Raw genomic sequence first — 11501 nt, forward strand, 5'->3', positions numbered from 1 at the left:
GTGTCTGCTTCCCCAGCTGCCCGAGCATCAGGCAAAGGAAAGCAAACCTGAAGCATCCTTAAATTTTCCCCGTCGTCGCCAGGCAGGACGGACATGTGGACTGGAGGAATGCAGGGAGGATGAAGGGCAGCTTTTGTGCTGACCCATCTGAGGAGAGATCAAAGATCCCTCATGCTCCACCTGGGCGTTCAGTCTCTCTGCATCTCTTCCCAGTCGCTCACCGCGCTGCCCGTGCTGCTGCACATCTTCATACGGCAGGAATAACACCATGGCAGAAGGTGTAGTGCTGCAGGAGCAGCATTCCCCAGTTTCCCTATCAAAAACGGTCAGGCAGGAGAAACCAAACCCATCTAAGATCCACCACTGCAGTGCCATCCCACAAAGCAACCCCGCTACCCTTCCAGGGTCACCTCTTGTCTTTTGCTTATTGCCCGAAAGATTTTTATTATGTGCTGACAAACCCCCTGCTAAATGTTACCTCTGAGCGGCCACACTCCGGTGATTAATGAAGCCTGAAACATTCATCTTACAAGGCAAACTTTCCAAGAAAAATGCAGAATTACATTTTCTCTGTGTGTGAAGATTTTTAAAAAATCGGCACAGTTCCAAAGTCTTGGTCTAAGATTGACCTTTGGATGTAAGTCAGCTTTTCCAAACTCAGGATTTGGCACTATCCCCAGTGTCCGTGATGGCAAAGAGAAGGGAAATTCCCAATGTTTTTTTTTTTTTTTCTGCTTTGTTAGCATGCAACTAGAGTAAGTAAACGTGCACTTCATTTGTGCCAGAAGCAGAAGTAAAGTGTGTTTTGTTGGTTGAGTTGCTGCAATTTAAGGAATTAGAGACTCGTATCCTATCGTGAAAATGTTTGTCCACAAGTTGGAAAAATCAGTGAAGTGGATCTTCTCTTCCAGGCCCTCAAGTCAGAAGTGAGATTTTTCTTTCAGATCTTGGGCTGATAAACTATTGGCTTGAATGAGCTTTAAACAGCTGCCTTGCAGCAGCATAAACTAGGAGTCTAATCTGCTCTGATAAGCAAGTGCACCACAAGCTACTGTGTATTTACAGAGAACTCTTAGAAAGGCTATTTAGAAGTGGAAATATATATGGTTTTGAACTCCAGCACATATTGTGTCATATCCTGACTATTTCCTCATAGTCCTGAATTTAAACAATTGACAGGACTGCAAACCAGTAAACTAATCAGCTAATGAAAGATACTTCAGTCATAATTAAAGGCCACAAAAAAGGGATTGCAAACCTTTCCATGGATGTGACTTGGCCCACTGATTTAATGGGAAAATTAAAATAAAACAGACCAAACCTCATGTTATTTTCCTGGGGAAATTTTTCTTGAAAATAATCCAATAAATCAAATAAAGGTGAACAAAAATTTTGGTTCAACTCAAATTCTCTTCCCACATACACATGCAGGTATGTGGGCTGGCCATAAGAATAGCAGAGCTCAGCCTACAACCTCTGCAAATTGTATCTGTAGTCTGTGGCTAATTAAGTCCAGTGTAAAACCACTGTACTAATCCAGTAACTCACTTGGATTTTCCTGTCACTTCCTGTTCCATCCTGTGGTCCTGCCAGTAAAGCAGTGCTGATCCTCTCACTGCAGAGACCCTGCCCAGCAAAACCCTGCTCTTCCCTCCTCTCTCCTTCCACACAAAACTTCTCCCCATGCAGAGAAAGCCCTGGAGCTTGTTCAGTCTTCAAAGGGGCAGGAAAAGCTGTTCCAGAGTGATGACTCAGTAAGAAACAGGGGCTCAAAAGGAGCAGCATCACACTTGTGCAAATCTGCCCTCTAAATGTAAAGAGTCACCATTTCTACTGCTCAAGGTTTGGAAATAGTGTTTTTCCAGCCCCACAGCAGCCCAGGTCTCTGAGGAGGTGCAAGGAGCTGTGTCTGGTCCACAGGAGGGAGGTGGAAGGATCACCCCACCTGCCCAGCACACACCTCGTATTTTCCTCAACTCTCTGTACTGTCTTGCCCACCCCTTATAATCCAGTTCTCGTATTTGAAAGTGATATGTTGGTGTTCAATAATCATACATTAGCACTATAATCTAAATATGCATCGATATTACTGTGCATAACAGACACCTTGAATGCATAAAGCTGCCAGAGCACCTCCTTGGTTGGCCGTTTTGGTTCGATGTGTTTGTATCTCTGCAGGTACCAATGATGCAAACACTGGTCTGTGCTGGAGACAGCACCACTGCGTCAGGACTTCTCACTTCCCAACCCCATCTGTCATCAGAATGAAACCCTGCCCAGGATCTGCTGCAGGAAGCCACGAAAAGTTTGTTCCTTGAGGTGTAACCAAAAACCAGAGCTGGCAAACACGGCATTGTGTACACAGAAAGACTTATTCATGGGCCAAAAATAGTCTCTGGGTACCAGCAGTACACAGCACATGGGGTTTAGATTGAGATATGGCTTCTTAAACCACTGATGTTTTCATCTGGATGCTGAGACTGTATGAGAAGGAAAGCCACTACCAGCCTGGAGTGCGAGAGCCACAGCTGCAGCCAGCGTCACATTTTCAGCTGTATCTGGATTCTCTCAGAACAAAGCACTCTTTCTCCTCTGCTCAGAGATCCATCCCCCAGGGTTTACATCCATTTGCAACATCTTCATCACCCACTTGTCCTTCCTGGCCCCATCAATGAACTCGTCAAGAGACAGCTGCCCTGTGTGCGAGATGAGGGGGGCACAAGATGGGGAGACAAGACATGACAGATAAGACGTAAGAAGAGGAAGGCAGGAGTAAAAGCTATCTAAATTTCAGAAAAACATGCCTATAAGACAAAAGCTCTGTGTCATTTCCCTGTACAGTTTGGGCCAGTTAGCCAAGAGAAACCCCCACGCTGTAACCCAGCACATTCACACTGGCCCCATCCCACAGCTTGCACAATGTGCTGCACTAGTGACACACGCTCCTGCACGAGGATCTAGTCTGACCCTGCAAACTCCAGTGTGACTGAAGCCACTGTCTTTACTTGGGCTATTTGTGCTGGGATTGGGACCCACACTCTGGCTACTGGGGGCTTTCAGAGGATGAGATCTGTGTGGCATCAAAATCCAGACAGAATAGTGACTCCTGTGTGTTTTACATGAGAATAACAATGAAGACTATTTCCTCCTGCTGCACCAAGTTATTCTCGAGTCTAATAAACAGACCAGAACCAAACCCAATGTGTCCGATATGAGTAACATAATAGTCCTAAGTGGTTTATTGATATACATAATTAAAGCTCGCCTGTCCAGCACGGATAACTTCTCATTACCCATGAATGCAATCTGAGCCACCGATCTCTTACCATCCCCGTTCTCATCCACCAACTGAAATATCCTGTCCACAACCTCCTCCGGTGTGAGCAATGGGGTCCTCTCCTCCACCTCCGACCGACACACTTTCTTCAGCTTGTAGATAGACTGAAAAGAAGTTCACAGATTAGGAGGAGGACTGGAAAATGAAAAGCAGTGAACTCCATTATCTTCCCAACAGCGTCAAGGTCTTTTACAAAGGCTGCGGTTTTAACCTTTCTAGAAAGATCTGCCACTCAACAGCCCCAGACCTCTAATGAAACCTCTGACCTCACACTCACACACACTGTGGTTCATTTCATTTGCCCTTTGAAGCTGCTGCCCTCCTATTTTCCTTACACACACTGGTCAGACCTCGGGGTTCCTTTGCAAAGAACAAGGAAAGAGTTTCACAGACAGGAAAAAAAAATCATCTGACTTTTTCAGGATGATTTTTTTCTAACATCTGAGGCCAGGCACATCTGGATTTACCCAGCCCTCTCTCCCAGGGAGCTTGTGCCCAAACTGCAAGAGCAAACCTGTATTAGCACATATTTTGACCCATAGTTTCTGTTCCACTTTGTCTCTGGAAAGGGGCAGATTTTATCTCTTCCTCCCGTGACAACTACACATTCATTATTAACTTTACTCCTTCGGCTGAAGGGTTTTGTCTGAACTCTTCCCAGCAAGGGGATTAGCAAGGGCCTAACACAGCTCTGGCCAATTCCTGCCTGACCTCAAAACTGTAATTGACCCAGACAAGCTCCTGAGATGCTCCCACACCTGGTGCTGCAGGTAACGCCTGGCCACGCTCTCCAGACAAAATGACCTGCTTTCCACAGATTCAGCTTCTGATGTTTTCTTGATATCGCATTTAGAATCACAGAATGGTTTGGGTTGGAAGGGACCTCAAAGATCATCGAGCTCCAACCCCCCTGCCCTGGGCAGGGACACCTCCCACCAGAGCAGGTTGCTCAAGGCCCCATCCAGCCTGGCCTTGAACCCCTCCAGGGATGGGGCAGCCACAACTTCCCTGGGCAACCTGTTCCAGTGTCTCACCACCCTCAGAGTAAAAAATTTCTTCCTGAGATCTAATCTGAATCTTTTTTCTTCCAATTTAAAACCATTTCTCCTTGTCCTATCATTACACTTCACCTAGGATCCCGAAGCATTTGATAACCATTGATTAAGCCTCACAAGTGCTGGTGTGCAAGGGTGAGATACACCACCTGTGGTGCAGGGGTGACTCCAGCACAATCCCCAAGACATTTACCCAAAGAACCCCAGCACCCTGTGCCTGCTATGCCCCATACCTCCTCTCACACCCTCACACAGTCACTAATTAAAGTGCAGAACTTAACAGAAACCCAGAGAGAATAATTACAAAAGGTATTTCTATACTAATTTGTGCCTCTCGGTGTATTCTCACCAGCTACTTGGGCAGGAAATTCAGCTCCTGTAAGGAGCGTGGGGAGAAACCTTCTTGCACCGGCCACCACAATGAATTTTGGTGTAAAAAGGTGGAAAGAAAAGGCAGAGCAGAGACACAGAAGCTCCACAACAGCACCTGGGTGCTTCATTTCTGCACAGCTTCAGCAGGGGCCAGGCTGCCCACAGTGGGTTTGACCCATCCCTCAAACACCCCATCGGGCTCCATCAGACCACGGAGCACACGACCTTTCCACCAAGGGCAGGCATTTTCCTTCATCACTGCCCACAGCTGCCTTGAAACCTCATTATCACAAAAACCATATACATCATTACATTGCCAAAGAACTGCGATTGCTTAAAGAAGTGATTAGGCAATGCCCACTTACCTCAACAATTTCCAGCAGCTCAGGTTTATCTATGCAGCCATTCCCATCCTTGTCATACACTTTGAATGTCCACCTCAGCTTGTGTTCCAGTTTTCCTCGCAAAACAAGATTCAAGGCAGCTACATATTCCAGAAAATCAATGGTATTATCCTGTAGAAACAAAAAAAAAAAGTAGCTGAATGGCACTTAGCTGGATGCAGTTGACAGAAAACAGCTTACAAAACCTCGCTAAAAAACTGCCAAGAAGATATTCCATGGGACAGCTATCTATTTTCATCTTTATAGGAGACTCATGCCAGCCTGAGACCATCAGGGAGCACAGCCTCTGCACCAGGGATGAGTTTCTAAGGAGTGACAGTGGAGAGCAAAGCAGTTTTCCAACAGTGCAATAAGAGGGGACACCTGCCAGGATCCCAGAAATGAGCAATTTCAATACCCGGACCTTCAGTTTTTCACAGGAACCTGGGTTTTTCCAACTTCAAATCCTGACACAAATCAATCTGCCCCCACCTTCTGTAGCTTTTTTATCCTCTGTCACAAACTGACTTTTGTTACCACCTCAACCACCACTGGTTTCAAAGGCAGCTTAAGGGACATTTGTCTCTCTGAGAGGTGACAGACTTGTCCCCCCTTTTCTTCTGTCGATACAGAGCACCAAACAACCCCACACTCTGAATATGTTCAATACCTTCAGGAAAAAAACAATTAACTAGTGTGGACAGCATTGCTCACCCCTCTCCAGATGAGGACGGTAACCACATTGTGTTTCTTTTGAGTACCTAAAATCTCACAGGCTACTGTGATCCTGTCTTTTGCACCAACACACGGGTATGCATGAACTGCTACTAAACCAGAAAGCCCACTTCTCCCGGGTGTCTGATGACAAATACAGCAAAGGGAATCAAAACCAGAAAGTCTGAATGGCTCAGCATTCCTTCACTTTCAAGCAGCTAAAAATCAATATGTTTTTATGCAGCACCTGTTCATACTGTATATATACACTCCTCCCATGTATAGCAAACCCGAGTAGGACTTCTCACACTATAATTCCCCCTCTATCATAACAGATAAATTTTTTTTTCCATGTAGCAACCTTGGTTATTCCAGGAGCTTTTAACAATACTGGCTCAAAACGCGACTGCCTAAATTTCAACCTTTTGATTGATCTTTAGTCCCTTAAGGGGACATTCTGTCCTCAGTTTGTGTACAGATTTATGGGAAGAAGAATCCATTCCAGCCCATCCAGAGCATGTGTTCCTTCTCCTGCCCTAGCAGGTCTCACAAAGCACAGAAACAAGGGTGGGAACTGCACCAAAACCCCCCAAAATTACAGGAAGTGTGGATTATTAGACAAATTATTAGTAAAAACTCCTCACCACTTACCCCATTCTTATCAAAAGCTCTGAACATGTTTTCAATGTACTCTGCTGCTTCACGGTTATCCTGGACCCCAAAGAACCGCTTGAATTCGTGCATGAAGAGAGTCCCACTGGGACATTCCACCACAAACTTCTTATACCATTCCTGCAATTCGGCAACATCAATCTCCCCTTGTTCCCCTTCGGCGTTGGTGAACTGCTGTCCCATTTCCCTCCACAAAGCGAGATTCCAAAAAGGAGAAGGAAGAAAAGGAAAACCCCACCGAAGTCCTTTTCTTGTATTATCCTTTTACCACCTTTACTTGGTTTTCCTTTGCTCTTTTTCTTCTGTCTTCTGCCTTTATTTGATGTTAATATTGTGTCTTGCTATTTCACCTTCTTTTTTTTTTGAGTTTTACTTTCTTCTTCCTCTTTCTTTCCTACAGGTTTTCCACCACAGCTTTGTGTGCTCGCTCGGTGATGATGGAGCTGCTTCTCTGCATTAGGGCAGCGTAACGTGCGGTATCAGGCATGTATAAAAATAACTAAGATCATTAGGAGATTCCCACCTCTGAGTCACAAAGACCTTCAGATGTTCTGAGCTGTGCCCTATTTAGGAGCAGACTCCAGAAGCTTAGGGTCCTTCTGCACATTAATACCTTCACATCAAAGAATTTAGGAGGGGGGGTTCCCTTTGCACACAACATACAACCCCACTCATTTTGCTGTAGTTTTTCTAGGAAATAAGAAGGATTGTAAGTGAACTTTCCTAATGCTAGTTTTTTTGATACTGACCTACATTACCTGCTTGTGGGGGACACTCAGTCTTTCAATGAAATAAGGCAACAGTTACAGAGAGCAAACCCTGAAAAAATAAGGACATACAACTAACACTACCCACATGAAACAAACTACTAATGCACAATGTTAATTGAATGCCTGCTAGAGGCTTCATTCTATACAAAATTATTGAGAAGCTAATAAATGCACATAAATACAAATGTACATATTGCTTTTATTCTCACAATTCATCCTTAAAACTACCAGTTAAAAATAACAGGAACATTTTATTTCCCTATTTTTAAAAGCATTGAGTTCTCCTTATTTCCCTTCCCCCTTTTATGCCTTTATCTATTGAAATACTCTTGTTTACCCTTACTCCTGAGCATTGCTCACCACTTTTATTACAGATATAACACACAGCTCTGCCTCTGGTCTCCATTCTGCAGCCCCTCAGTGCAGCAGAGAGGTCTCACCCACCTCCTCCTCCTACCAGAGTAAACTCTTCTGCCCGCAGCCACCTCCTGCCCAGGACCAAGACCCTCCTGCCCAGGACCAAGACCCTCCTGCCCCTCTTTCCTCTGCTCACTGCAGCCACCAGCTTTTATCCCTATCATACCAGGTGTTCTGAATCCAACCATGAGCTGTGTCAGCTGCAAAGAAATGACCTGTAGCTATAAAAGTGTCTGAGCCAGCCTAATATCCAGTTGGGATTCTTCTTTTAAGAGGATTGGAGCAGCATTGATAGGGAACAAGAGAGTCCTCATTATAGTAGTGCTAAGGCCCCAAAGAGTTTAAGCTGTTCACTGTTTTGGAACTTTTTTAATTTAGTCTGGAAAGAACAGCTTCTCACACTTAAAAAAAAAACCAAACTCTTGGGATTCAGTCTAAAATTTTATATGGTAGCACAGCAAAGAAATTCATATTCCGCTATTAGAACAGGGCTTGTTCTGAATTTACTCACACCCATAAGTAACCTATCAGTGGGAGTGTGTGTGTGTGTATATAAGTGTATCTAAATAAAATTGCAGAAGTATAGCATAATTTTATGCTTCTGTACAGAAGGATACTGAGACCATGTATGGTTTCACTTGGGAGTCTTAAGCAAGAGAGGAGCTGAGCAGTACAGCAGCAGTCTGGAGATGGATGGAAAGGACCAGAGGCGTTGCCAGAAAGGCCAAGACAGCTCTATTTCACTGAAAAGGTATATTTTTATCTAATAATGTAGAGGAATCTTGCTTGTTTCTCTTTGTGCCTAGAAGAATGCAACAGGATTAAAAAACTCAATCCTTCCTCTTATAAATGCTTTGGATGAAGTTCAGCCCCTGACTATAAGGTCACTTGTCTTCAGTGGAGTAGTTTGAGGTCTGGTCATTGAAAAATGTTATACTGGGTCTATCCCCAGCACTTGCCTCTTAACTGGTGCTACTTGAAGGAAGTCTTTAGCAGCCACAGTCACTTTATAAAACAGTTCTGTTGCATTCTCCATTTCCCCATGCTCTGCCATGCATACCATGAAAAGAAACAGCTTGCTCCCCTCAATGATATTTCTCGAATTGTCCTGGCTAGTATCTGGCGAGGGTTCTGTGGGTCGCAAGCAGTTTTTGAGAAGCAGAGGTGGATTTGGGGTGGGGTGGGGGGTGCTCAGTGCCCTTTTTCCTGCCGCAGAGCTGGGGGTTTCGCACGCGCGGGTGCGAGGCCTTTCTCCATTTCGTGCTGCTGTGGAATGCGAGCGCCGAGAGCAGCCAGCAAGACTCCACATGCCCAGGACGTTCTCTTTTGCCTCGTTGCATAATTTTGTTTTGCCTTATGGGAACTTAGTGATCTGTTCCCAGGAGAGAAAATGGTTCCCCTTTGTTTTGATGACTACAATCTTTTCTCGCTGGAACCAAGGGCTGCAGGAGACCGGGGTTAGGAAGCCTTTGCTGGTGCTACTGCAGGTATCAGGACGTGCAATTGTGGTGATAAAAGTACTGATGTTAATTTGGCACTGAAATAAATTAAATTTCATGAAAATTTCCTCTGCCTATACTCTCTGTCCAAAGCCTGTGCTCTGCAGACTGTACCGACAGAGCTGCTGCCTCTCAGCCAGCAGAACATCACCTTAGGAAGTACAGTTCATCAGCCAAAGGGTTTCTTCGTTTGGTTTGGAAAAAGACGCAGGTAGAGGTAAATATAACCAGAGAGAACTGAAAATAAAAGAATGATTTCTAGAAAACACTAAAGATGTTGGTGCTATTTGGCTGCCTGAAGGGTTAGGATCAGTGCTCTATGTATTATGTCAGAGTGAACATTTTGGATGATGAATTGCAAACGGGTAACATCTGATGACAAGTCCTGCCTAATGAGCCATCCCTAGATTATCACCTATACAGCTCAAAAGCTGCAGAGTTTCCCAGCCAAGAGCATGGAAAAAGGCAGCTTATTTCCCGTCGGTTCACAACACGACGTGCTGCCACACGCTCCAGCAGAGGCTGGTAGAAACTCAAGGAAGAAAAAAATAAAAAAACAAACCCAACAAACGCTGCAGAGGCCTGGGAAGACTCATTTCTTTGGCATCTGGGTTACTGCTGGGTGCAGGCAGGGAGGCTGCAGGGTGCAGGCAGGGACCGCTGCCCGCTGCGAGGGGACCAGCCTCAGAGAAACCAAAGGCAGGACCAGATCCTTCTCCCACGCCGGGGCAGCCCTCGCCTCTTCCTTTTGCCACATTGCTCCATTATTTTAAATAACTCAGTCCTGACCTGCCCTAACACCCCTCCGGTGGGTTGGGCACCCCAGAGTGTCCCTGCAGGGGACAGGAGAGCTCAGCATCACCAGCCGTGTCTGCTTCCCCAGCTGCCCGAGCATCAGGCAAAGGAAAGCAAACCTGAAGCATCCTTAAATTTTCCCCGTCGTCGCCAGGCAGGACGGACATGTGGACTGGAGGAATGCAGGGAGGATGAAGGGCAGCTTTTGTGCTGACCCATCTGAGGAGAGATCAAAGATCCCTCATGCTCCACCTGGGCGTTCAGTCTCTCTGCATCTCTTCCCAGTCGCTCACCGCGCTGCCCGTGCTGCTGCACATCTTCATACGGCAGGAATAACACCACGGCAGAAGGTCTAGTGCTGCAGGAGCAACATTCCCCGGTTTCCCTATCAAAAATGGTCAGGCAGGAGAAACCAAACCCATCTAAGATCCACCACTGCAGTGCCATCCCACAAAGCAACCCCGCTACCCTTCCAGGGTCACCTCTTGTCTTTTGCTTATTGCCCGAAAGATTTTTATTATGTGCTGACAAACCCCCTGCTAAATGTTACCTCTGAGTGGCCACACTCCGGTGATTAATGAGGCCTGAAACATTCAATCTTGCAAGGCAAACTTTCCAAGAAAAATGCAGAATTACATTTTCTCTGTGTGTGAAGATTTTTAAAAAATCGGCACAGTTCCAAAGTCTTGGTCTAAGATTGACCTTTGGATGTAAGTCAGCTTTTCCAAACTCAGGATTTACCACTATCCCCAGTGTTCACGATGGCAAAGAGAAGGGAAATTCCCAATGGTTTTTTTTTTTCTGCTTTGTTGAAACTGAATAGCCAAGTATTGTATGATCTCCTGAAACCAAGATTCACCACTGAGTCACGGCTCTCCACCTACGAGGAAAAGAAATGAGACGGGAGGCTGGTGGAGCCGCAGTGGAAGGCTGCGGCCGGGAAGGGGGGAGATGCCGCAGAGCCCCCCTCGCATCCCCAGGTAGGTGTGAGGGGGGGGCGGGATGGAGAAAAGGATGGAGAAAAGGGCCATTTTTATGCTTTTCAGTGAAAACCTGCCTGCCTGCGCTCTGCGTTAATCCAGCCAACTTTAAGTTTTGCGGCTCGGGTATCCTCCGAGCCGCCAAAAACACCTGGATCTTTATTTTCTTTCCGAAATATCCCATTAAAAAGAAAAGAGACGTGGTGAGACGGGAGGAGGGGGGGACGCTTCCCCTGAGACCTGGCGTGGGGAAGGGGGGGGGCACAAAGCGGACCCCCTCGCCGCGGGGACACGGGGAAGACCCCCCACCCGCGGCGGTGGGGACAGACGGAGGGCAGGAGAAAAGGGCCATTTTTATGCTTTTCAGTGAAAACCTGCCTGCCTGCGCTCTGCGTTAATCCAGCCAATTTTAAATTTTGCGGCTCGGGTATGCTCCGAGCCGCCAAAAACCCCTGGATCTTTATTTTTTTTCCAAAATATCCCATTAAAAAGAAGAGACGTGGTGAC

The 11501-nt window shown here is 46.0% G+C and overlaps 2 protein-coding genes across 2 annotated transcripts in view; one reads left to right on the forward strand and one right to left on the reverse strand.

The window, feature by feature from the left end:
• Positions 1 to 2445: 2445 nt before the first annotated feature.
• On the reverse strand, positions 2446 to 6716 carry LOC106891752 (guanylyl cyclase-activating protein 2). Its single transcript, XM_014948477.1, has 4 exons — positions 6513 to 6716; positions 5130 to 5279; positions 3327 to 3441; positions 2446 to 2696 (listed from the first exon to the last, which is right to left on the reverse strand). Exons 1-4 carry the CDS (start codon positions 6714 to 6716, stop codon positions 2569 to 2571), a joined length of 597 nt encoding a protein of 198 aa, XP_014803963.1. The 3' UTR covers positions 2446 to 2568.
• A 4167-nt stretch (positions 6717 to 10883) lies between these two features.
• IRF6 (interferon regulatory factor 6) overlaps positions 10884 to 11501 on the forward strand; it is a 9475-nt gene continuing 8857 nt past the window's right edge. Inside the window, exon 1 of the mRNA XM_014948427.1 lies at positions 10884 to 10994. The gene's annotated coding sequence lies outside the window, so the exon portion shown is untranslated. The remainder of the gene's footprint in view (positions 10995 to 11501) is intronic.

Source organism: Calidris pugnax, unplaced genomic scaffold, assembly GCF_001431845.1.
Source record: "Calidris pugnax isolate Ruff unplaced genomic scaffold, ASM143184v1 scaffold91, whole genome shotgun sequence".
NCBI classification, from domain to species: Eukaryota; Metazoa; Chordata; class Aves; order Charadriiformes; family Scolopacidae; genus Calidris; species Calidris pugnax.